This window comes from Aquarana catesbeiana, linkage group LG08, assembly GCF_042186555.1.
Source record: "Aquarana catesbeiana isolate 2022-GZ linkage group LG08, ASM4218655v1, whole genome shotgun sequence".
Classification (NCBI taxonomy): Eukaryota; Metazoa; Chordata; class Amphibia; order Anura; family Ranidae; genus Aquarana; species Aquarana catesbeiana.
In genome coordinates this window covers 2,530,346-2,557,686 of record NC_133331.1, presented here as the reverse complement: position 1 = coordinate 2,557,686, position 27,341 = coordinate 2,530,346, and the positions used below count along the sequence as shown (strand labels likewise).

Below are 27,341 nucleotides of genomic sequence, written 5' to 3'. Positions count from 1 at the left end.
CTGAGGTTGCCATGGAGGGACACCTGGCACTGTGTGAGGTGCTGTGACAGGATTATTATGGGATGGGGGGGGCATATTATGGGATGTCAGGAGGGGGGGGGGCATATTATGGGATGTCAGGGGGAGGGGGCATATTATGGGATGTCAGGATCCCTAGAAGTTATTATGGGATGCCTGGTGATTATTATGGGATGTCAGTCTCCCTCAGGTTATTATGGGATGCCTGGCTGCTGTGGTGACTATTATGGGATGTCAGAGCTCCCTCAGATTATTATGGGATGTGTGTGGCTATTATGGGATGTCAGAGCTCCCTTCATGTTGCTATGGGCTGCCGTGTGAGAGAGGGAAAGAGGAGACTATTATGGGATGTTAGACTCCCCGGGCTTATTATGGGATGTCTGAGGGGGAGGAGGGAGGATGGGGGAGGGTTGTTGTTATTATGGGATGGCAGGCTCCCCCTCGGCCTATTATGGGATGTCCGGCCGCCCATCTCTAGGGCAACTCGCTGGTTGCCGGGGTGACGGGGGCGGAAGGAGGGAAGGGGCGGGGCCTGGACCATCACTGCCGGTGTACAGGAGGGAAGGAGCGGGAGTGCAGACCGAGGAGCGCGCCACCGGAGACTACCACACCGGGCCCGAGGTGAGGGCAGGACCGCCCGGGGGACACCGAGACACGGGGGAGGGGGCGGGAGGACAATGAGAGAGAAGGACGGAGCGAGGGATACATAGACACCGGGGGCCCTTCATAGGACACACCGGGGACACAGGACGGGCCTCCACGGGACACACAGGCCTCACTGACTACTACTCTCTACATAGGAGGCCTAACATACAATGTAACATTATACTATATAACAATGAGGGGGAAGTTGGGCAGCAGAGCTCACCATCCATCATGAGGACAACAATAGACACAAAGTTGGCATCAGAATGAGAAGATCGGGGGGGAGGGGAGGGGGTCTGGAGACCACAGAGAGTGGGGGGAGATATAAATATAAATACATTTTTATTTATATATATATAATTATTATTCACTAAGCTTTGTATTGGTGCGGGTGGTGGTGGTGCCCCCCTCGGTACGGATGGTGGTGGTGCCCCCCTCGGTACGGATGGTGATCCCCCTTGGTATGGATGGTGGTGGTGCCCCCCTCGGTGCGGATGGTGGTGGTGCCCCCCTCGGTGCGGAGGGTGGTGGTGGCCCCCCTCGGTGCGGAGGGTGGTGGTGGCCCCCCTCGGTGCGGAGGGTGGTGGTGGCCCCCCTCGGTGCGGAGGGTGGTGGTGGCCCCCCTCGGTGCGGAGGGTGGTGGTGGCCCCCCTCGGTGCGGAGGGTGGTGGTGGCCCCCCTCGGTGCGGAGGGTGGTGGTGGCCCCCCTCGGTGCGGAGGGTGGTGGTGGCCCCCCTCGGTGCGGAGGGTGGTGGTGGCCCCCCTCGGTGCGGAGGGTGGTGGTGGCCCCCCTCGGTGCGGAGGGTGGTGGTGGCCCCCCTCGGTGCGGAGGGTGGTGGTGGCCCCCCTCGGTGCGGAGGGTGGTGGTGGCCCCCCTCGGTGCGGAGGGTGGTGGTGGCCCCCCTCGGTGCGGAGGGTGGTGGTGGCCCCCTTGGTGCAGATTTTGATGGTGGTGCCCCTCGGTACGGATGGTGATCCCCCTTGGTATGGATGGTGGTGGAGATCCCGGCACATGGGAGATCTCTCCAGTTATTTGCTGTCCTTCACTCCTCATGGGGTTAAATTTGGGCAACTGCCAAAACTTTTTTTTTTTGAGGGGGGGTTAGGGAATCCCCTCCATACAGGCCCTGTCGATAGATATGCTGTTGATAGTAATCAGAAGCTCGGCTCCATTCCGGGAACTGGAAGTCTGGTGTAGATGATCCTGTAGACAGCCTGTTATTGTTTTGGGAGTGTGGAGACTGGAAGTTGTTTTTGTCTTTTTTTTTCTTAGACCTGTGGGGAGGCCGTGGTCCTTGTAAATGTGATCAGAAGATGGAGAGGAAGGCCGTGCTCCTTTGTAGACATGATTGGATGGCTGGAAAGGCCATCTCCTTCTAGATGTCTGGGAGGACCCTGTTCCTTGTAGATGTAGGGGAAGGCTGCACTCCTTGTAGATGTGATTGGAAGTTGGATAGGAAGGCAATGCTCCTTCTATATGGATAGGAGGACCATGTTCCTCATAGATGTATAGGAAGACCTTATAGACATGATTGGATGATGGTTAGGAAGGCCATCTCCTAGATGTCTGGGAGGACCCTGTTCCTCATAGATGTATAGGAAGGCTGTGATTCTTGTAGATCTGATTAGATGATGATTTGGAAGGCCATCTCCTTCTAGATGTCTGGGAGGACCCTGTTCCATGTAGATTTATAGGAAGGCTGCACTCTTTGTAGATGTGATTGGAAGTTGGATAGGAAGGCAATGCTCCTACATGGATAGGAGGACCATGTTCCTCATAGATGTATAGGAAGACCTTGCTCGTTGTAGACATGATTGGATGATGGTTAGGAAGACCATCTCCTTCTAGATGACTGGGATGACTGTTACTCATAGATGTATAGGAAGGCCTTGCTCCTTCTATATGGATAACAGGACCATGTTCCTTTTATAGAAAGACCGTTATTCTAGATGGCTAGGAAGACTATTCTCCTTGTAGACCAGTAGGGTGGCTGTGCTCCTTTTACACTTTTATAGGAAGGCTATGCTTTCTAGAAGAATAGGAAGACCATGCTCCTTGTAGACCAGTAAGAAGGAAATGCTCCTTCTAGATGTACAGGGCAGCTGCATTCTTTTTAGACCAATAGGAAGGCTTTTCTTCTTGAAAGGTAGGAAGGCCATACTCCTAGATGCTCAGGAAGGCTTTACTTAGAATAGAAAAGCCATGCAATTTCTAGAGGTACAGGAAGGCTATGCTACTTTTAGATGGTTGGAATGACACGGCTTCTGGATGTACAGGCAGGCCATGCTCCTTGTAGACCCATTGGAAAATATATATATACTTGCATGTACATCGATAGGCAAGGCTATGCTTTTGGATGAATAAGAGGACCATGCTCCTCTACAGATGTATAGGAAGGCTGTATTAATTTTAGACCGAGAGGAAGGGTATGCTTCTAGATGAGTATAGAAAGGCTGCAATCTTTTTAGATCAATAGGAAGACCATGCTTCATTTAAAATCATAGGAATGCCATTCTGCTTTTAGATGGCTAAGGCGGCCGTGCGCTTTTTAGGTAGGCAGGCTGGCTATGCTTCTATATGTACGAGAAGGCCGTGCTCCTGTGAGATGGGTCCTTCTCTATGTATAGGAAGGCCGTGCTCCTATGGATAAGGAAGGCTATGCTCCTTCTCTATGTATAGGAAGGCCGTGCTGCTATGGATAAGGAAGACTATGCTTCTTCTCTATGTATAGGAGGGCCGTGCTCCTATGGATAAGGAAGACTATGCTCCTTCTCTATGTATAGGAGGGCCGTGCTCCTATGGATAAGGAAGACTATGCTCCTTCTCTATGTATAGGAAGGCCGTGCTCCTATGGATAAGGAAGACTATGCTCCTACTCTATGTATAGGAGGGCCGTGCTCCTATGGATAAGGAAGACTATGCTCCTACTCTATGTATAGGAGGGCCGTGCTCCTATGGATAAGGAAGACTATGCTCCTTCTCTATGTATAGGAAGGCCGTGCTCCTATGGATAAGGAAGACTATGCTTCTTGATGAATAGGAAGGCTGTGCTTCTCCTAGACCGATAGGAATGGTACGCTCTGGACTCTGAGCCCACCCATTGTATGGCCTGGTCATGGCTCTCACCAGCAACTCCCAGCCGGCCTATCGCATCAGACCAGAGCTGCGTTGGCCTGACAAAGGGCTACGGAAGCTGCAGTTCATGGACTAGCCCCTAGGGGCGGTGCTTATATCCTCAGCAGTGGCATGGATGTGAACTTTAGCCTTAGTCTACGAGCATCCTATTGACATCAGTGTACATTGTTCGTTTGCAGCTTTGTATAAAGTTTTTTTTTTTTTTTTTTTTTTTTTTTTATGACGTTGCTTGCAGCTATTTTTAGGAGTGATTAAGTCGCCTGACTTTGGTGTTTGTAGAAGGTGTCAGGGAAAACGAGGTGGCCCCACACTGATCGTTCACACCATGCAGCTAAAATGATCGATTTGAATAAAAATCATAAACCGCAGATCCTCTAATAGATCAACATAGTGAGCTACTGACAGATTTCAGGGGGAGTAAGTCGATTGGCTGTGGCGGAATGTTATGGATTTTTTATTTTTTCTGATTGATCAAATGAGTATCTGCATGTTTCCCCCACTATTGATCGTAGTACTACTGATCCTTCCTCCTTTTTAATTGTTTTTGATCACTTTTGCAATCAACACTGTTTCCGCTGAAATCCATATTTGCAAGGGAGTAGGGGAAGATTTACTAAAACTGGAGAGTGTAGGATCTGGTGCAGCTGTACATGGGAGCCAGAGGACCCGGCGCATCACGGTACATGTCCGCTGACAGCCATTGTTTACCACGTGACGAAGCAATCGCTTGTAAACAAACCGGCGTCATGTCCGGATCCCCTCTCTGTACCGATCGGTACAGTGTGAGCGAAGAGATCGGATGCAGCGGGCTGGATCTATAGTGCCTGCAGCACTGCTCTGTGCCCATTGCAGCCTCATCCATCCATCCATACTCAGCCATACCTCTGTCGTACTCATCCATCCATGCTCATCCATCCATACTTGACAATACTCACCATCCATACTCCGCCATCCCTCTGTCATACTCATCCATCAATCCATCCATGCTCATCCATCCATACTCTGCAATACTCACCATCCATACTCCGCCATCCCTCTGTCATACTCATCCATCCATGCTCATCCATCCATACTCTGCAATACTCACCATCCATACTCCACCACCCCTCTGTCATACTCATCCATCCATACTCATCCATCCATACTCGGCAATACTCATCCATCCATGCTCATCCATCCATACTCGGCAATACTCATCCATCCATACTCCGCCATCCATACTTGGCAATACTCACCATCCATACTCTGCCATCCCTCTGTCATACTCATCCAGCCACACTCAGCCATCCCATCCATCCACATTTATGGCTCAACCATGCTTATCCATCCAACTATGGTGCCTCACAAAAGTGTAATAGGTAGTCAAATTGGATTTGAGAAATGTATGCCCCTAGAACACCTGAAGGTGCTCCCTGCATTTTGGGCCTCTGGCCAGGCTGTAGAAGTCTCCCACGTGGTATTGCCGTACTCGGGAGGAGTAGGAGAATCTATTTTGGGATGTAATTTTTCTACGTATATGCTATGGGTTAGAAATGTATAAATGGACAACTTTGTGTAAACAATGCGTTTTTTTCATTTTTTTTTTTTTTTTTTTTTTTTCTTTCCACATTTTCCAAATACTTGTGGAAAAAAATGACACGTTCAAAAGACTCATTGCCTCATAGATTATACGTTGGGGTGTTTTCTTTCCAAAATGGGGTCATTTTTGTGGACATTTTCCATTGTTCTGGTGCTCCAGGGCCTTCAAAAGTACAAGAGGTAGTCAAGAAATGAGATGTGTAATTTATGCTCCTGGAACACCTGAAGGTGCTCCCTACATGTTGGGCCTCTGTATGTGGCCAGACTGTGTAAAAGTCTCTCACACGTGGTATCGCCATACTCGGGAGGAGTAGTAGAATGTATTTTGGGGTGTAATTTGTGCTATGCACATGCAGTGTGTGAGAAATAGCCTGATAGTATGACAATTTTGTGGGGGGGAAAAAATCTATTTTGCAAAGAATTGTGGGAAAAAATTACAACTTCAAAAAACTCACCATGCCTCTTACTAGAGCTGCACGATTCTGGCTAAAATGAGAATCACGATTTTTTTGCTTAGAAGATAGATCAAGATTCTCGCGGCGTAACATAATTTTTTACATTAAAACAAAAAAAAAAAAAAAAAAAGTAAGCCCATTTTTTTCAATTCATTAAAGTGTATTTTTTCCCAAAAAATTGCGTTTGAAAGAACGGCTGGGCAAATACAGTGTGACATAAAATATTGCAGCAATTGACATTTTATTCCCGAGGGTCTCTACTAAAATATATATAATGTTTGGGGGTTCCAAGTAATTTTTCTAGAAAAAAATATTGATTTTAACTTAAGTGTGAGAAAAAGATTTAGACTTTTTAAGTGGTTAAACGTCCTGCATTTTAAAAACTTGGCAGACTGCCTGGATTTTTTTTTTTTTTTCAAGCAGTTTATCACTTTGATCTAAGAAGGAAGAGTTAGTTACAATGTTTCATGTTAAAAACTTGGCAGACTGCCTGGATTTTTTTTCACATAGTTTATCCCTTTGATCTAAGAAGGAAGAGTTAGTTACAGTGTTTCCTGTTAAAAACTTGGCAGACTGCCCAGATGTTTTCTTTTGACAGCTGAATGAGCAGATATGTCTCTCCACTTATTATATGAAAGAATCCTCTGCAATAGAGATAGTCAGGGGGGTTGAATCGAGATCACAATTTTTTTTTACGATTTTAATTGTGCAGCTCTACCTCTTACTAAATACATTGGAATGTCTACTTTCCAGAAAAAGGGGGTCATTTGGAGGGTATTTATACTTTCCTGGCTTGTTGGGGTCTCAAATAGTAAATTTTCAGAGATACAGTGTTACATGACTGAGTAATTGTCATTCAAAGTGTGACAGAGCTGAAAATTGGTCTGGTTAGGAAAGGGGGGTTTAAGTGCTCTGTGGTTAAGTAAGCTGCTGATAGGCTTCAGCAGGTTTTCACCAAGGTTCAAGAAGTTCTGAAGTGTGCCAGCAGCTTGATTAAAGTGGCAATCAGCACTCCAATTTAAGATCTGTGTCCTACGGGTGAGCCTGTGATGGGGGGGGGGGGGGGCGCCTACGGGTGAGCCTGTGATGGGGGGGGGGGGCGCCTACGGGTGAGCCTGTGATGGGGGGGGGGGGGGGGGCGCCTACGGGTGAGCCTGTGATGGGGGGGGGGGGGGGGGGCGCCTACAGGTGAGCCTGTGATTGGGTGGGGGGGCGCCTACGGGTGAGCCTGTGATGGGGGGGGGGGGCGCCAACGGGTGAGCCTGTGATGGGGGGGGGGGGGAGTGCCTACGGGTGAGACCCCTTTCACACTGGGGCAGCTAATGGGGCACTTTTAACTCCCGCTAGCGGCAGAAGGGGTTAAAAACGCCAGTGTTGCAGTGGGCAGGGGTGTTTTGCCACAAAGATGCTGCTTGCAGAACTTTTTCTAATGTCCCGCAAGCGCACTGCCCCAGTGTGAAAGCACTCCAGCTTTCACATTCGGGCAGCATGGGAGGCATTTTTTAGGCACAGATACCTACAGGTGAGCCTGTGCTGGGGGATGCCTGTGCTAGGGACGCCTATGGGGGATGCCTGTTATGGAGGACGCCTATGGGGGATGCCTGTTATGGAGGACGCCTATGGGGGGGCGCCTGTGACGAGGATACCTGTAGGCACTGTGAAGACCTCCTAAGCTTGCACAGTTTAGGAGATATTCACACTGAATGCAGCTGGTGATATCACTGACACGTGCAATCTGAAGGGACAGCATACCCGTACCGTCCCTTCAGAGCTCTGTGCAGCGGGAGTGACGTCATCACAGCTCGGCCAATCAGATGGCTCGAGCATGCGAACCAAGAAGGAAGACCGTGTGAAGATGGAAGCCCTGTCAGCGGTGATGGAGGGCTTTGTTCTAAGGTAAGTATTTCGTATGCAATGCACCCCACACATTATGCCTTTGTCTTGCAGATTGCGGTTTTCTACGGCTTCAAAGCTTTATCTATAGTCAGTGAAAGCACATACAGCCATCCTTGAATGAAGAGCTCCTGAAGCTCAGATCACCTGATCTTCATTAATGTGATCACAGCTGTTGTGCTTTAGGCCTCCTGATGTATGGGTTGGGTATCCAGGATTCATGGTTCTTCAATGTAATCTTGTGAAGATTGTCTCAGCTGGTATCAGAGCCGTGTGACCAGCAGACTATGACAAAGCATTTGCAGAAATTTCAGCAAGATTTGTTGGAAGCTTTTAAAGTGCCATTCAGCTCCAGTTTGTAAATGTTAAACACAGATCCTAATAGGAGTGCTGATTGCCACTTTCAGCAAGCTGCTAGCAGGCTTCAGAACTTCTTGAAGCTTGTTGAAAGCCTGTCCAATGGGGCATCTGTGTGAGCGCCCCACAACAACATGCAATGCACACAGGGTTCTGGGGGGATGCAATGTGGAGACCAAAGCGAGTGTGAACAAGCCCCGTAGGCATTTCCAGCAGTGACCCTGATCTGTAGGCTCTTAATGAGTGAAGCACACTTAGAGCCTTTTCACACTGGGGCGGTTTGCAGGCGCTATTGCGCTAATAGCGCCTGCAAACTGACCCGAAAGTGCCGCTGCTTGCATTCCAGTGTGAAAGCCCCGAGGGCTTGCACACTGGAGCGGTGCGCTGGTAGGACGGTAAAAAAAAGTCCTGCTAGCAGCATCTTTGGAGCGGTGAAGGAGACGGCGCGGCTATACCGCCGGCAAAGCGCCACCCTTTGCGGTGGTATTTAACCCTTTCTCGGCCGCTAGCGGGGGGTAAAACCGCCCCGCTAGCGGCCGCATACCGACAGTAAAACGCCGCTAATAATGGCGTTTTACCGCCGACGCCGCCCCCCCGCTCCAGTGTGAAAGGGCTCTTAGACCAGGGGGAGGCAACCTGGGACTTGTAGTTCTGCAACAACTGGAGGGCCCCATCAGGCCTCTGGGAGTAATTGTAACTGCCAGATTTGCAATGCCTCATGGGAAATGTAGTTCCACAACAGCTGGAGGGCCCTGGGTTGCCTCCCCCTGACTTAGACGAACGTTGCTGTTGCCTCTTGAATAAGATGTCTGTGGCTTTACCTGCGTTTCTTAACTCCATGGTGTGGTTTGTTTGAATTGCAGCCTCCTCTCCTGTGACAGACAGTGACCTCTCCAGCATTCCCCGGATCGCAGCCTCTGCTTTGACGTCGTGCCGTTTTGTTCTTTCAGAAATGGCTTCTGGACTGGAACCTTCCTCCCCGGGCAGTGATGGTGAAATTGAAGTCATGTTGAACAGTGGCCTTCAAGGTAGGTTCTCTTTATTGGATGTGTGCCAATAATCCTTCAAATGTCGATTGTTCTTCCGCATCATCTCAGGTCTAATGTTATAAGAGTTTGTGTTTTCCTTGCAAAATAAATCTCCTTATTTTCGCCGAGTGCTTATCGAGTTTGCTTAGCTTAGTCTCTGCTTGGTTTGTTTTTAGTTTTGGTTTTAAAGCCCAACTTTGCTGTGGGAACTCCAGAGATAGAAGAATAAGGGGCCCATTCACATGGGACACGGACAATGCAGCTCCTGTGCAGGGCTTTTTTTTTTTTTTTTTTTAATCAGTATGGGGATGCACAGCTGTTGCGTTGATGCAAATGCCCTATTCATTTGTTGGGTCACACGGCTGCATGAGCACAGCCACTGTGTCCTAATATAAGTGATGGTGAACCTCGGCACCCCAGATGTTTAGAACTACATTTCCCATGATGCTCTTGTACTCTGCAGATTACTTGAGCATCATGGAAAATGTAGTTCCAAACATCTGGGGTGCTGAGGTTCACCATCACTGGCTTAGTGCATTATCAACAGCACTATAATAAAATTCTAAGCGTACATACCTGCTTGAGTGCTCTGAAGAAGGGGGTATATCCCCATCAGCTGGTTCATGGTTTGGACTAGGAGTATTGTTTTGTGTTGAAGACCTCTGGTTCTTAAGTTTACATACAACACTGTTATATCCATTGCTTTGTGAGTATGTACTCTCCCCCCCCCCCTTTTTTTTTTTTTTTCTTTTTTTCTTTCATGCTTTAATAAAGTGCTGTTGATGATGCACCAGGCCAGGGGTGTCAAATTCTCCATTTCATCACGGGCCGTATCAGCCGTATGGTTGCCCTCAAAAGGGCTGGTTGTATCTGGAGTGAGCTACCTGCAGGGTTCAGGACTACAACACGTACGGAGTGCAGAGTTCAGGACTAACACATGTGCAGGGCCCAGGGGTGCATGGCGTACAGAGTGCAGGGTTCAGGAGAGCATTATTTGCAGAGTTCAGGACTACAACATGTACGGAGTGCAGGGGTGCATTGCATGTGGAGTGCAGGACTAACACATGTGCAGAGTCCAGGGGTGCGCTACGTCCAGGGTGCCGCATTCAGGGGTGTGCAGGGTTTAAGGGTGCACTATGCACAGTTTGCAACCCCTCCCCACAAAGCTTCCTCGCATCTTTTACTTAACTGGCCTGGCTCTAGTACCTCCCTGTGTAGGTGGCTCTACTACCCATATATTTGCAGGGAGATTGTTTTCTCACTCAGATTCTGGCAATCTGTCTCCGCTGTGCCCCACTGTAAGTGTGTGCAGGAATCTGTTAGATCCGGGAGCCACTGAGGGCAAAGCTGTCCCTTGTAAACACTAAAGGCTTCTGTGTTTCACAAGTGACAGCGGGGAGCAGAGGCGGAGGGCCCGAGGTGGTGCAATGGAGTTCCGGCTGAAGAACTGGGTGTGAGGGCCATATGGCAAGGTCTGAAGGGCTGCATTCGGCCCGCGAGCTTTGTGTTTGACATATGTGCACTAGGCCGTTGCACCCTTTTTGTTTTATCAACAGCACTTGACTAAAGCATAAATAAAGCACATAAACACTTGCGTTTTGCTGTGAAAAAGGGGGTATATGCCCCGAAACGTGTTAGCTGGGTTTTTGTTTTTGTTTGACTAGGACTATTTTTCTGTTGAACTTTGGTTCTTGAGTTTATGTACAACACTTTTGTGAGTGTTTTTTTTTTTTTTTTTTTTTTTTCTTTTTTCTTGCACTAGGCCTTTGCACCCTTTTTGTTTCATCAGCAGCTCTTTATTAAAGGACAAAAGCATACAAACTTGCAAAAGCAAAGGATGTGACATTATTGTACGTAAACTCAAGAAAGCGAGGTCTTCAACACGATGGCACTCATGGTCTAAACCAGGGGTAGGTCACCTGGGCCCCTCCAGCTGTTGTGGAACTACATTTCCCATCAGGCAATGCAAGGCTGGCAGTTACAATTACCCCCAGAGGCATGATGGGACTTGTAGTTCTGCAATAGATGGAGGGCCCCAGGTTGCCTCCCCCTGGTCTAAAACATCTTTAACCAGTTGACGGGTTTTGGGGGCTATAACCCCTTCTACAGAGCAAAAAAAAAAACCTCAAGTGGTTATGTGTTCTATTTATCCTTCAATAAGTCTGCTTTCACACTGGGGCAGTAGGGGGCGTCGGCGGTAAAACAGCTCTATTTTTAGCGCTGTTTTACCGCGGTATTCGGCCGCTAGCGGTGCGGTTTTAACCCCCTGCTGGCGGCCGAAAAAGGGGTTAAAACCACTCGTATAGCGCGGCTATAGCTGCGGTATTACCGCGGTATAGCCGCGCTGTCCCATTGATTTCAATGGGCAGGAACGGTTTAGGAGCGGTGAATACACCGCTCCTTCACCGCTCCAAAGGTGCGGCTTGCAGGAGATTTTTTCTTCCCCTGCCAGCGCACCGCTTCAGTGTGAAAGCCCTCGGGTTTTCACACTGAACAAACAGGAGGCTGTTTTGGGGCGGTATTTTTAGCACAATAACGCCTGCAAACCGCCCGTGTGAAAGGGGTCTTAAGTGCTGTTGATGATGCACGAGGCCTTTACGTCATCTTTTGTATCACTTTTTTTCATGCGGTTGCAAGATTCTTCTCAATGCACTAGTCCAGTTTGGACATTGATGGTTGTTATCTGCGGCAGTCAGGTTGGTTTGGTGTCTACAGAATCTCCTAGCGCTGCGATGTCAGGCTACTACCTGCAGTGCATGCGTTTTGTGGTGTGAGGTTTAAGGGGGTTAAACGAGACGATCGAATGCCTCCTCACTGCCTGTCACTGGTGTTTGGATCGCTCTTCAGAGGGCACCACCTGTAATCAAGGCCTTGGTCCTTCCTTTTCTCCTCCTCTAAACTCTGTGCCGATGACCCCCCCCAAATTGCTGTAAGTCCTATCTTAAAGCAGAAGTAAACCCATCCATTAAGGAGGTTCGTTTCTGGCATGTGCCAGAAATGTAACACTCCCATTGGTTGTGCTCTCAACCAAACTGTCAAACCATCCAATGGCCGCTGTCATAACGGATCACATGTGCAGCATTATGGCAGCTGAAGATTAAACAGAGGCCAAGATGGCGGCTTCCTTGGCTGAAAACGATACACTAACACGAAAGCCAGCTAAATACTATGCTGGCCTCCCCTGGTCCAGAAGCTCGGGCAGTGATCAGCCAGGAGCTCAGGCAGGTCGGCCTTCATAGGAACCTTCCAGATCTTTGCTTTGGACGGGGAGAGGATAGAAGTAAATAATGGCATGCACAACTTATCTTAATGGCTTATCCTGCCCATCTTAAAGGGCATCTCCATGTTCATACACATCATGTTGAGCCAAAGAGGCATTTATTACAAGCGGGGCAAGGAGTGGGGGGGGGGGCTGCTGCCCTGGGCACAGCAGAGCAAGGGAGCAGATGGTGGGCTCGGTGCAGTAAATCCATTCTATGGCGTGCATTACTAGTGGGGGGAGGGGGTGCAGTTCTGTATCTTTGCCCCGGGCTCTAGATGAACTTGTCCTGGTACCAATTTACATTTCCTTGACTGACTGGAACTGAAAAGCAGTGTGGTTCCCTAATAAAGGAGGTGCCGGCCTTCAGGGTCCCGTCATCCGGTCTGCCTGGGACCTTCTACTGCCCGATCATAACCCGGGCACACCGGTTCCCCCGCCGTACTGATCACTTCATGCACCGGTGTGCCGGCTCGGATATGAATGACATTCTGGAGAACAATGTAACCATTTCCATGATGATCCTTTGTACTATTATCTGCTCTCTATGCAGTGTCTGCCCATAAACACATTTAGCTTTGTCACATGACACTTGCTGATGATTGGCCCCGGCATTGATGTATTTGGTGGTTTTGGCTCCTGCCACAATGCAGCATACTTCTAAGGTCAAGCAACCCGATCCTGCAGATGTACGGCTCCTTCTACTTTCTCTGCTGGTAAAGCCCCCCGCCCCTTTCTCTCCAGGCTTTTTACATTGTAACAAATAACATATTTGATTAGAACAGATTTTATTGGCTCTCCCGATACTTTTAGGGCCCATTTTGTAAGTGACTGCTTCTCCTCTGAACAGCAATCCAAGCTTGGATCACTTTTCAGAAGTGTTTGACAGGCGGTGAGGGGGTGATATGTTGCCTCCTAACTGCCCGATTTTTAACCCTCTGATTGCTGTTCTGCCACTCCGCGTCTGTGCGCTCTGCACACGGTTCCAACGTGGCCCCAAGAACTGCATTAGTTACATTCGGCAACACCGCCCCCCCTGCAAGCAGCTTGCTGGTTTTATTTTTTTTTTTCATGGTTTTTGATGCAGCATTTGTATATCCATGAGAAGCTGTGGATGAGACGGGGTTGTAATACCACGGCTCAACAGTCTGGGTTTTACCCCCCCCCCCTCCTGCCACACAAAGCCTTTATCCCTTGTAATAGAAATAAGCCTGACCGGTCCTCTTTTATTGAGTCTCATTTAGGCCCCTTTCCCACTTGTGTGACTTGGGACTGCAAAGTTACATGACAAGTCGTACCCCATGATTTCCAATGAGTATCATTCATATCTGTGCATCTCTTCAAGTCGCAGCGACTTTAAAGTAGTCCTTGCACTACTTTGGGCTGACTTTGATGTGACTCGAGGTCCATAGACCTCCACATTACACAGGCATTGCTTCAAGCCGCATCACTTTCAAGTCGCACAAGTGTGAAAGGAGCCTTCCATTTATAAGCAAAAAAAAAAATTTGACACTTTACTAAAAAAAAAAAAGGTGTGTTTTTTTTTTTTTTTGTGACATCAGACGTTGCTCTGGTCCTCCAAGGGCATAGAGTTAACCACTTCAGCCCCGGAAGATTTTACCCCCTTCCTGACCAGAGCGTTTTTTGCGATTCGGCACTGCGTCGTTTTTAACTGACAGTTGCGCGGTCGTGCGACGTACCCCAAACAAAACTGACGTCCTTTTTTTCCCACAAATAGAGCTTTCTTTTGGTGGTATTTGATCACCTCTGCGATTTTTATTTTTTGTGCTATAAACAAAATAAGAGCGACAATTTTGAAAAAAAACGCAATATTTTTTACATTTTGCTATAATAAATATCCCCCAAAAATATATAAAAAAACATTTTTTTTCCTCAGTTTAGGCCGATCGTATTCTACATATTTTTGGTAAAAAAAATCGCAATAAGCGATTAATTGGTTTGCGCAAACGTTATAGCATTTACTAAATAGGGGATAGTTTTATGGCATTTTTATTAATAATTTTTTTTTTTTTTTTTTTACTAGTAATGGTGGCGATCAGCGATTTTTTTTTTTTTTTTTTTTTTTAATTGTGACTGCGACGTTATGTCGGACATTTTTGACACATTTTTGGGACCATTGTCATTTATACAGCGATCAGTGCTATTAAAAATGCACTGATTACTGTGTAAATGACACTGGCAGTGAAGGGGTTAAGTGTGTCCTAGGGAGTGATTACTGAGGCTCGGTTCACACGGGGGCGACTTGTCAGGCGACCTAGCCGCCTGACAAGTCGCCTCCCGTTCTGTACAATGGAACCGTTCTAATCGTCGCTCCGACTTAGAAGAAAGGTTCCTGTACTACTTTGGGGGCGACTTGCATAGACTTCTATACAGAAGTCGTCTTGCAAGTCGCCCCGGCAGTCGTGTGCAAGTCGCCTCGGTGAGGCGACCTGCAAGTCGTGCCGCGTCTAGTGTGAACCGGCACTAACTGTAGGGGGATGGGCTGTATGTGTGACGTCACTGATCTCTGCTCCAATGACAGGGAGCAGAGATCGAGTGACACTTGTCAATAGGCAGAACGGGGAGATGCTGTTTACAACGGCATCTCCCCGTTCGTCCTCTCCGTGAGGCGATCGCGGGTATCCCCGCGGCGATCGAGTCCGTGGGACCCGCGACCCGACTAACGGAGCTCCAGGCCGCGCGCACGCAATGGCATGGCGGGCAATTCAAATAGACGTACAGGTACACTCATTTGCCCAGCCGTGCCATTCTGCCGACGTACATCGGCGTGCGCCGGTCGGGAACCGGTTAAGTGGGGCGCCATCTTTCCCTCGACTTCCTGCCCATCGCTCCGGGGGATTGGATCATTGTCCCCTTTACCGACCAGCTTCGGTAAGCAGTGAAGCAATGGGGGGGGAGGGGGAACACCTCTCCTGCTGCCTATAAAAGTGATCCCGTGGGGAATTCGTCGTTGGGACCACTTTTATTGGACGCCGAGTCGCCCCCTGTATAAAAAAAAAAAAAAAAAAAAAAAAAAAATGACCAGGGTTTTGGTAGCTAGCTGCTGCCACCACCACAGTATATAACGTCCAAATCGTGACTTGTATGTATAATTTTACACAGTGGGTGGTCACCCCCCCCCCCCCCTGTGGTATAATAATGCCGACCAGAGAAACCGGATTTATTATATTACAGTGGGGGAAATTTACTAAAACTGATCTGGTGCAGCTGTGCATGGGAGCCAATCAGCTTCCAGGTTTTATTGTCAAAGCTTAACTGAAGAAGCTGAAGTCAGAAGCCGATTGGTGCAGGTGTGCATGGGAGCCGGTGTGTGTGTGTGTGGGTGGAGTGTGTGTGTGGGTGGAGTGTGTGTGTGGGTGGAGTGTGTGTGTGGGTGGAGTGTGTGTGTGGGTGGAGTGTGTGTGTGGGTGGAGTGTGTGTGTGGGTGGAGTGTGTGTGTGGGTGGAGTGTGTGTGTGGGTGGAGTGTGTGTGTGGGTGGAGTGTGTGTGTGGGTGGAGTGTGTGTGTGGGTGGAGTGTGTGTGTGGGTGGAGTGTGTGTGTGGGTGGAGTGTGTGTGGGTGGTGTGTGTGTGGGTGGTGTGTGTGTGGGTGGTGTGTGTGTGGGTGGTGTGTGTGTGGGTGGTGTGTGTGTGGGTGGTGTGTGTGTGTGGGTGGTGTGTGTGTGTGGGTGGTGTGTGTGTGTGGGTGGTGTGTGTGTGGGTGGTGTGTGGGTGGTGTGTGTGTGGGTGGTGTGTGTGTGGGTGGTGTGTGTGTGGGTGGTGTGTGTGTGGGTGGTGTGTGTGTGTGGGTGGTGTGTGTGTGTGTGGGTGGTGTGTGTGTGTGGGTGGTGTGTGTGAGTGTGTGTGTGTGTGTGTGGGTGGAGTGTGTGTGTGTGTGTGTGTGGGTGGAGTGTGTGTGTGTGGGTGGAGTGTGTGTGTGTGTGTGTGTGGGTGGAGTGTGTGTGTGTGTGTGTGGGTGGAGTGTGTGTGTGTGTGTGGAGTGTGTGTGTGTGTGGGTGGAGTGTGTGTGTGTGGGTGGAGTGTGTGTGTGTGGGTGGAGTGTGTGTGTGTGTGTGTGGGTGGAGTGTGTGTGTGTGTGTGTGGGTGGAGTGTGTGTGTGTGTGTGTGGGTGGAGTGTGTGTGTGTGTGTGGGTGGAGTGTGTGTGTGTGTGTGGGTGGAGTGTGTGTGTGTGTGTGGGTGGAGTGTGTGTGTGTGTGTGTGTGTGTGTGTGTGTGTGTGTGTGTGGAGTGTGTGTGTGTGTGTGGGTGGAGTGTGTGTGTGTGTGTGGGTGGAGTGTGTGTGTGTGTGTGGGTGGAGTGTGTGTGTGTGGGTGGAGTGTGTGTGTGTGGGTGGAGTGTGTGTGTGTGGAGTGTGTGTGTGTGGGTGGAGTGTGTGTGTGGGTGGAGTGTGTAGTGGGTGGAGTGTGTGTGTGGGTGTGGGTGGAGTGTGTGTGTGTGTGTGTGGGTGGAGTGTGTGTGTGTGTGTGGGTGGAGTGTGTGTGTGTGTGTGGGTGGAGTGTGTGTGTGTGTGGGTGGAGTGTGTGTGTGTGTGGGTGGAGTGTGTGTGTGTGTGGGTGGAGTGTGTGTGTGTGTGGGTGGAGTGTGTGTGTGTGTGTGTGGGTGGAGTGTGTGTGTGTGTGTGTGGGTGGAGTGTGTGTGTGTGTGTGTGGGTGGAGTGTGTGTGTGTGTGTGGGTGGAGTGTGTGTGTGTGGGTGGAGTGTGTGTGTGTGGGTGGAGTGTGTGTGTGTGGGTGGAGTGTGTGTGTGTGGGTGGAGTGTGTGTGTGTGTGTGGGTGGAGTGTGTGTGTGTTCCAGTTTTAGTAAATCTCGCCTGAGTTCCACAAACCCCCTACCCAAACACTCACAGTAGGTAATGCTGAAATGTTAGATTTAGGATTTAAAGCGGTTTGTAAAGTGTGGTGTGTGGGGTGTTTTTTTTTTTTATTTTACAAGCCTGTTATACTTGCCGGCTCTATGTAAAGGTTTTGCACAGAACTGCCTGGATCCTCTTCTTCGGGGGCGGCACTCCTGGCTCCTCCCCTTCATCGGGAGCCCCCCACAGAGAGCCGCTTTCCATTGGGGCTCCTGTGCGGATTTACTAAAACTGGTGTACATATTCTGGTGCAGCAGAACCAATCGGCTTCTAACTCCAGAGTGTGTAAGCTTTAATAATAAATCCTGGAAGCTGATTGGTTACTATGCAGAGCTGCACCAGTTAAATCTCCCCCCATAGTCTGGGTTAAAGAATATCTTGGGCCCCTTTTCACACGGGCCCCTCCGTTCTGCAGGATCCTCTTGCTCAGCAGAGCGGAGATGGACAGAGCCCCCGCTCTCATCCTCCTATGGGGAGATCCCATCCAGCAGATGGATGGAAAATAGAGATGGCGGTTTGCGATGACGGGTCCTCAAAGATGGTGCTGGCCCGGTGGGGAGTATTGCAGTAAAACCATTTTGTTACCTGCAGACTTATTCCTGTAGAGCAGGGATATGCAATTAGAGGACCTCCAGCTGTTGCAGAACTACAAGTCCCATGAGGCATAGCAAGACTCTGACAGCCACAAGCATGACAGGCAGAGGCATGATGGGACTTGTAGTTTTGCAACAGCTGGAGGTCCACTAATTGCATATCCCTGCTATAGGGTTTCTATAAACGTTGGTGGTCACTAATCTTCATTTAAAAAGATCTCCATCCTTTTAAGAGATCCCTTATTGACACGCACTGGGGGGAGATTTACTAAAACTGGACAGGGTAAAATCTGGTGCAGCTCTGCATGGGAGCCAATCAGCTTCTAACAGCTTGTTCAAGCTTTCACAAAAAAACACCACAACCCTGCCGATTGGCTTCCAGGGTTGTGGTGTCTTTTTTTTTTTTTTTTTTTGTTTTTTTGTTTTTTTGTTTTTTGTTTTTTGTTTTTTTTTTGTGTGTGAAAACTTGAACAAGCTGAAGTTAGAAGCTGATTGGCTCCCATGTAGAGCTGCACTCCAGGTTTAGTAAATGCTAGTTCCCTGGCCTTCATGCTGATCTGCTACCTGAGGCTGTTAGGTTTTTCTTTTAAAAAAAAAAAAAAGTACAGCCAAGGCTATTTTTATTCTACTTCTCCTGGGGGGGGGGGGGAGGGGGGGAGACAGGAGTGCAGTTCATTCTAAATCCCGCTGATGTCAGAGCCGGTCCAGGCTTTGAAAAGATCCAGACTATACGGTCGGGATCCACCCACATGCCTGGACCAGCACCTGGCTCAGCCTCTTGGCGAGCCTTTGAAAGGCTGATCTGTCTGCTCCCGCCCCCTGCACAGCCCAGTGCTCTAGTGAGTGCTGGAGGGGAGAGCAGAGCGCCGGTGACTGACAGCTACCAGCTCTCCGCAGGCTGAAGACCGGGGAATTCAAGGAGTTTGATCACTCAGTTCTCGGGCTTAGAGATTGTGGGGGACAGATGCAGCATCTACCGGGGGGGTGGGAAGAATGTGTGGGGGTGTTCCTTTTTTTTTTTTTTTTTTTTTTTTTTTTTTTTTTTTTTCCCCCCCTCAGGGAAGAAATGGAAGCACTGACCTCATTAGGTAGTTTGACCTTCTATTTTGGTGTCCATTCTCTCATACAGAAAGTGATCTGAAATTCAACCATTAACAGTTGTCAGCAGAACACAGAGGTGTGGGGAACTTTGGAAGTCCTGTGTACTGGTGACAGCTGTTTGCACTTGGACTGGGCGCGGTGGAACTGAGCCATGCCCAAGTTCAATTTGTCCCTCACTTCCCCAGTTGGTCCGCACTCAGATTATGCTCTAAAATAAGTTTCCGGGCACACTTATGTCAAGCAGACCACAGGGATCCCTTCTGTGATCTCTGGAAGGCTGGGGGGGGGAAGGCTTTATGGAGGGCTCGGGGGGGGGGGGGGGGGGAAGGCTTTATGGAGGGCTCGGGGGGGGGGGGGGAGGCTTTATGGAGGGCTCGGGGGGGGGGGGGGCTTTATGGAGGGCTCGGGGGGGGGGGGCTTTATGGAGGGCTCGGGGGGGGGGGGAGGCTTTATGGAGGGCTCGGGGGGGGGGGAGGCTTTATGGAGGGCTCGGGGGGGGGGGAGGCTTTATGGAGGGCTCGGGGGGGGGGGGAGGCTTTATGGAGGGCTCGGGGGGGGGGGGGAGGCAGAGGCTTTATGGAGGGCTCGGGGGGGGGGGGGGGAGGCAAAGGCTTTATGGAGGGCTCGGGGGGGGGGGGAGGCAGAGGCTTTATGGAGGGCTCGGGGGGGGGGGAGGCAGAGGCTTTATGGAGGGCTCGGGGGGGGGGGGAGGCAGAGGCTTTATGGAGGGCTCGGGGGGGGAGGCAGAGGCTTTATGGAGGGCTCGGGGGGGGGGGGGGAGGCAGAGGCTTTATGGAGGGCTGGGGGGGCGGCCATTGTGGAGGGCTCCTGGGGGGGGGAGGGTGGCCATTGTGGAGGGCTCTGGGGGGGAGGGCGGCCATTGTGGAGGGCGGCCTTTTGTGGAGGGCTCTGGGGGGGGGCGGCCTTTTGTGGAGGGCTCTGGTTGGCCTTTGTGGAGGGCTCGGGGGGGGGGGGGGCTTTTGTGGAGGGCTCTGGGGGGGTAGACAGCCTTTGTGGAGGGCTCTGGTGGCGGGGGGAGGCAGCCTTTTGTGGAGGGCCCCGGGCTCCACTAAGGAAACGGAACCCAGAGGGTGAATGGTCAGAATATGGTTAAAACTGCAGGTGTAAGTGCACTCTAAAAAAAATTCATCTCACTTCCTGTTGCAACCCTGGGACAGCAAGTGAAGAAAAATCTTTACCATGTCCTAACTTAAAGGGGGAACTAAACCCATCAATTTTTTTTTTTTTTTTTTTTTTTTCAAATATAGTTTTTTTATTTATTTTATACATGCCCAACATGGGTACATACAATACATACAAATAGTGGAAACATCGAGGGAGGGAGGGGAAAGAAGAAGAAGAAAAAAAAAAGTAGGGGGGGGGAGAAGGAATATACAAATCTACTACATCACATGAATGAAAGGAAAGGCAGTATATTTATACATATTAAACCCATCCGTGTACATCGGTGAACAATATCTGTGGATATCCGTTGAGATACCCAAACCCTCCTGCTCGGAGCTCATCCAATGAAAGGTAACAAGCACCCAGACACTCCATCCCCCACGCCATCCCGACCGGGGGGGGGGGTTCCTATAGGGAGTAGGGTAGTTAGTCATGACTGAGATTGGCGGGCATAGAGGGGGGGGAGGCGGGAAAGCAGGGAAGGGCGCAGCATAAAGATAAGCTGACGGCACAGGTTTTTTATTGACTCAGGATGGCCCAGAACTATTAGTCTGATCAAGCAGTTCTGAGGGAGGTACCTTCTGAAGAAAAGATAAACTGGTGCCAGAGTGCCCATGTCTTATTGTATTTTTCCTGTAGAGAGCACCAGGTCCTCCATTTTACTGATGTCTTCCACTCTCCGTATCCAAGACGCCACTGATGGAAGTGTTTGACTCTTCCAGTGGAGTGGGATACAGGATTTAACAGCATTCACCAAGTGACGTATTACAGACTTTTTGTATCTTTTAGTGGACATTGTATTTACATGAAGGAGAAAGAAGGCTGGAATAGTGTATTCCGTGAACTTCTGGATAGTAGTTCTGATCGTGGACCAGAAATGTGATAACTTCGAACAAGACCAAAATAAATGCATCAGTGTGCCCCTTTCCATCTGACATCTCCAGCAGAGTGCTGAGGTATTCGGGTAGAAAGTATGTAAGGCTTGAGGAGTCAATTACCACCTCGTCAGGAGCTTATAATTGGCTTCCTGTATTTTCGTAGATTTAGATGATTTTAGGGCAAACGTTAGAATACGTTGAGTCTGATTCGAAGTGAATGTACAGTGTAGATCTCTCTCCCACCTTTTCAGGAAGGCCAGGTCCGTGTTATCTGACGGGGCCATCAGTAGGTTATACATCGTAGATAGCGTTCTCGGTAGCGCCCCTTCATCAGAGCAATCATTTTCAAAAGTATTTAGAGGTCTGGACAACTCTCCCGGGTTAGGTAAAGATGTAAGGAAATGCCTTAGCTGACCAAAAGTGTAGTTGAAAGGGGGAACCCATCAATTTTTACCCATTTCAAAAACTGTTACATTTCTGGCATGTCGGGAATGCTAACTGTCACCTTGGTTGTGCTCTCAACCAAACTGTCAAACCATCCAATGGCTGCTGTCATAACGGCTCACATGTGCAGCATTATGGCAGTTGAAGATCAAACAGAGGCGCCAAAATGGCGGCTTCCTTGGCTGAAAAGAATAGTAAGGTGTAGTTCCGATACTAAAAAAAACATGTACAGCCCAAACGTTGCCAGGCATGTGCAGCGGAAGGAGTTTGGGTGTACAGAATGCCAGGCAGAGGTTAAAAAAAAAACCACATTGTGATTGGGGTGATATGAATTTTTGTATTGCTTTTTTGGGGGGTGGACTTGCCAGTTCTAGAAGAGGGGCTGAACATAGACGGTTGATTAACGCATTGAGGTTTTACAAGCTTACCCTTTAAGGTAAATTATTGGGGTGGAACTTGTATTAGCTGCCATTTCTCTTTTTTTAAAGTGATTGATTGTAAACGGTCAACTTTTTACAACACCCATTCAGTTAAACTGAAATGAAACGCAAAACATTTGTTATAGATATGAAAAATATATATATAATTTTTTTTTTTTTTTTTTTTTTTTTTTTTTTTATAAGTGCTCACATGACCTCTCTTCCCAGCTGCATAGGAGCTGGAGGTAGCAGCAGAAACAGCAGTACACTGATCTTCCCAGTGAATGGCTGTGCAGGGGGCGTGGGTCAGGACAAGTCTGATCATTGGAGAACACACGGAGTTCCCAGCACAGCTAGAGAACTGACCATGGTGTGCTCTCATGCCTGGCATGGTCAGTTTGGCCAGTCTTATTTGGGGGGAGTGTCGCATGACAGTGCAACTGTCAGCTGTACCGTATCGCAAAAAATGGCCTGGTCGGGGGGGGGGGGGGGGGGGGGGTTAAATTTTCCAGAGCTGATGTGGTTAAAAATCTCAGAATGCAGAAGTAACTGATTCACACACCGACCCCAACTTTGGAAATCTTGGCGAGTCATTTGTACAAAGGGAATACCCTCAGCCGAGTTTGTACTTTTAGGAGATACATTTCCTTTTTGAGGTCGCTGCTAATTCTAAGTTCAGTGGTTTAGCAGGGACTGGATGAATCTCCACCCACCGTGTGTGGCCACTCCCACTCTAATGGTGGCCTTCTGTGGGACAGGAAATGTTATTTTTCCTCAATCAGCGGTTTGCAGCCACTGATCGGTGTAATCTGACAGCAGATGGGGCCCCCCCTGTCTCAGCTGGAGGATTCCTCCATCCTCCTTGATTGTGTGGTTGGAGGAATCTATGGCCGGCTTTACAATGGAGAAGTGTCTGATCTTCAAGGCTTTTCACGGGCTGTCCTTCCTTCCATCGGGAAGATGTGGAAACGGAATTCTATGACGTCACGTGCACAGAATGCGGCTGAGAATGGGCGATGTATGAAGACGAGGGGCGTTGGGTAGTTGGCCACGGCATGTCTATAGCAACCGTATTTATGGCTTTCCCTGATATTGCAGAATATTGGTCTGGTGACCATACTTGGGCAGATCAGTTGACAATAGATCAATATTTGAGTCATTAGCACATTGTAAGTGTTTGTAGAGCTGTGTCAGACGGTGACGTTCCCCATAAATCAATTTCTGGTCAAATTATTTAGTAAAAGTTTTTGGTTTAAGGGTGATATTAAATATTGACTAAATGGTGTGTTTGTTTTTGAGGGACATTGGCCAGCTTGCCTCACAGCAGGGTTGGCCAACCATGGCTCTCCAGCTGTTGAGGAACTAAAAGTCCCATCATGCCTCTGGGAGTCATGCTTGTCACAGAAACTTTTGCAAGTGCCTCATGGGACATGTAGTTCCTGGAGTTGTAGTTCCCCCCCCCCCCCCCGTCCTGTACAGTCTAGTTGGCCAATAAATGGCATTGCCCTAAAGTCAAACTTGTACTGTGTTGGTTTTCAACAAAAGTAGAAGACTCGACTTCTCCTTAGGAATAGTCATTTCTTTGTTCGTGTGCCAATACAGCACCCACCTTGACACCTCCCCCACCCCTTCCCCCCGCCTTCCAATCTGAAAAGGAAATGGTTTATAAAGCCCTGCCCTTCTACTTCTACTTCTTTTTTTTTTGGACTGGTTTTTACCTGCAGGATATAGAGTATTGCCTCTTTTGTATTGATGTACTTGTTATACGTGTGGGTGTGTGTGTGTGTGTGTGTGTGTGTGTGTGTGTGTGTGTGCGCTTGTTCTTTTTAAATTGAAATTACCCCCCACCCCTCCCCCTACTAACACCTATGCTTGTGTACAAAAGATTTGTACACTTGTCTAATTCAGCCCAGTCACGTGATCTCTCCTGTGTCAGTCCGCTGGCTGCAGGGGAGAAGAGAGCGCTCAGACAATGACTACTAAAGCCTGGGAGCGGTGAGGTCTTCCATAGACTTCAATGACCCATGCATTGTCGGCGCTCCCTCTCCGTTGGGAATAGGTAAGTGTATACAGGTTAATATAGGTGTTAGTAGGGGGTAGAGCCTGTCATGGAATTTTGGAACAGGTGCACCCGAGCTACTACCTCCTGTACAATGCCTGGTGAGCCTCAAGAACACAGCACTCAGCCTGTGAAGTCTCTGTAATCCTCCATATAGTCCATGCAGAAAGGCTGGTGCCATGGAAGTCGGCTAAAACTTTGTTTTTATTTAATGCATGTGAACAACAGTCAAAAAAAGCCAACGTGTTTCGGCCATCAGGTCTTAATCCATGGCTCAGCCATGATTAAGGCCTGACGGGCCGAAACGTGTTTGGCTTTCTTTTTGCCTGGTTCACATACATTAATAAAACAATGTTTTAGCCGACTTCCATGGCACCAGCTTTTCTCCTTTTTTTTTATCTTGGAAGTGTACTTCAATGCAAGGACTTTTTTGAAGTGCATGCTTTGTGTTTACTGCAGTATGGTAACCTCCGGTTGATGTTTTAGTTGGGTGTACTGTTTTTAGACCTTAACCTGCAGTCTTAATGATGGGAAGATGATTGATTCAGTACTTGTTGGTACCGCATTGGCGGAGGACGCTCATGCCAAACTGCCACACACATATGCATGTAGTTGACATACTGCCCCGTGGGGGGGGGGGGGGGCAGCACCCCCAGCTTGCAGTCACGGTCTATGATCAGGAGCTGGTGTGGGCGGGGGCTCCTGATCATTTGATTACTGTGACAGCCAATCAGTGATCACTTCACAGGAAGCCCATGAAACTCCTCTGGTCTTGCAAACCTTTAAAGGGGCCCGGCTGGAAATGGTAAAAGCTGAACTCTAAATAACTAGTCATGAAATGCATGTATAGGAATTGCCAAAAGATTTGAGTTTGTCAATCCAGACGCTTGCACAGCTCTATCAGAGCCCAGTCTCCTGGGCACGTGCCTGATGAAGGGGGGGAGGGGGTCCTGGGCACGTGCCCTGATGAAGAGGGGGGGGGGGGGGGGTCCTGGGCACGTGCCCTGATGAAGAGGGGGGGGGGGGGGGTCCTGGGCACGTGCCCTGATGAAGAGGGGGGGGGGGGGTCCTGGGCACGTGAAGGGGGGGGGGGGGTCCTGGGTGGCTCCGAAACGTTGCACTTGGTTTTTTTGGGATCTCTCGGCAATAAAATCTTTGGACTGCAATTGAAGATCCGTGGTGTGCTGGCTAATATGTGCATTGAATTGCATTGTAAGGGGCATTCTTCCCACTGGTCCCCAATGAACTGATCTTGACAGGGGTTCCCCCGACACCTGGACCTTGAGTGGTTCCTCTGGGGGTGAAAAGATTGAGGGAGGCTGACCTGGTGGATCAGGAAACCAGGAGGGTCCACATGTTTGCTGGATACTCTTCTGTTGTTACTGGGGAGTTGTACTGGGAATACTCCCCTCCCTGCTTTGCTATATTTTGGGGGGGGGGGGGGTGATTTGAGTTTGGCTTGCCAAGCAAGGCCTGAAGTGCCACTGAAGCTTAAGTTTTGGGTGGCTTTGTCCTGCACCACCTCGCTTAAGTCAAATTTTTATTTATTTCCCCCCCCTCCCCATAACAAGAATTTTTTTCTAAGCAGCCAGGTGGAAAATGATGAACCAATTGGCTCCTGCAGGGTCCTGTTTGGGTATTTTGGGAACTGCAGGCCTGAAAAAAACAGCTGTATGGCCAGCTTTGGGTGGTATGGTCCAAGCATGGCCAGTAAGGCCAACCATGGTCCTATAATGGATGATTTTTTTTTTTTTTTTTTTGCTGAAATTCTACCAACACTAGAGCCGATTTTTCAACCTACTTTAGTCAATGGACCCAGGTGAGGCGTTCTCGGCCAAACGTCGCCTGCAGCCAGTCACACGCAGGCGCTGTACGGGTGTTCTGACAGCCATGGGGCTGATTGAGAGAAATCATCTACGTCTATGGCCAATTTTATTGTGAGCTCTGGACCAAGCATGGTCTTCTTGTAGGACTAAGGATGGTCACCTGGTCCCAATTTCTTGTTGGCTCCACCAGAATCTGAGCTGTGGGGTGACCTTTTTTCTTTTTGTCTGCATCACCTGGTTTGGCAAACTTCAATCTAAAAAGTTGGAAGAAGCAGGTGGTAAATTGGCCATCGAACAATGACTGCGTCCTATCGGAAGCTGTCGCTGTTTTGGGTATTCGGGCTGATGGTCAGCAGTAGGGATTCCTCCATCCATGGTCAGCAGGAGACTATTAGAGTTCTCTGGTTCAGCCTGCGGGCTGAATGGGTGAAATGGATGCGTGGATTGGATGCATGTACAGTATAGGTGACCTTGTGTGCCTTAGTGCGTCTTCTGTTGGGTTTGATGGTGGCGAGTAATTTGCGTTTGTGCGATTTTCCCCCCATACACATCAGATGATCACATGTGATGTATAATCCCTTTTTTTTTTTTCATGTAAATAATGGTGGTTTCCTTCCTGTCCTCCTGATTGGTGGGTTGCTGTGTGCCGTCGGCTGTAGGAAGAGGCGCTCTAGAGTCTGGCTGCTCCCAGGTACAGCTGCAGCCAATATGTTTGGGGTGCTGCCATCTTGTCAATGTGTGGAAAAGTAAAGCAGCCATTAACTGTCCTGTCCTAAAGAAACAAAAGCTTTGCCCTCCCCCTTGCAGAGCTGCGTGTGCTGTGTGGGCGGGAGGGGGGGTTGTCAGACAAGGGAAAGCCCCCGACCCCCTCCCAGCATGTGCTTTTCACATCTGCATCTGCTGCGTGTCAGAGGACGCAGGCCTTCGTATCCCCCCCCTCCCCCCTCCATGGCTGATCTTGCATTATAAAATGCGTCCAATGTCCCTTGTCCATGTGCATACCGCCACCCCCCCCCCCTCCCCCCTATCTATGGGCTTTTGTTCTCTTAGCCATTTACTGCACAGTGACCTGAGGGCTGTCACATGGGACCGGCTCATCCATAGTCACCTAGAAGGATAATCAGCGTGTCGCCTTCCGCCATTTCTCACCCATTTCTCTCTGGCAGAGGAAATCCATTATTACTTATACAATAGGTGCAGGTGATACTTCATCCGAGCCACTGATCTGTCTACACTGCAGTATTGTCCATATCGGCGCTTCTCATCCTTATTCCAGCCGGGGGCGCCCTTTACAATGTGCAAAATATTGAGGGGCCCCCCCCAGTTCTAAAGTGTAAATGGTACTCCTCAATGGAAGCCTGAGACTCACAACTACCTGGGATGGAAGCCAGAAGTGTCGTTCACCCTCCCCCCCTCCCTTCACGTCAGAGGTCTCCCTCCCCCCCCTTCACGTCAGAGGTCTCCCATCACACCAGGCGCCTCCTTCACATCAGAGGTCTCTCCCCCCCCCCCCCCCATCACACCAGGCACCCCCTTCACCATCAGAGGTCCCCCCATCACACCAGTGCACCCCCCCTTCACATCAGAGGTCTCTCC

The 27,341-nt window shown here is 49.4% G+C and overlaps 1 protein-coding gene across 1 annotated transcript in view; it reads left to right on the top strand.

The window, feature by feature from the left end:
- Nucleotides 1-485: 485 nt before the first annotated feature.
- CHD4 (chromodomain helicase DNA binding protein 4) overlaps nt 486-27,341 on the top strand; it is a 66,916-nt gene continuing 40,060 nt past the window's right edge. Inside the window, 2 exon segments of the mRNA XM_073595415.1 lie at nt 486-639; nt 8,946-9,110. Of these exon segments, the coding sequence (XP_073451516.1) occupies nt 9,035-9,110 (76 nt within the window). The 5' untranslated portion in view covers nt 486-639; nt 8,946-9,034.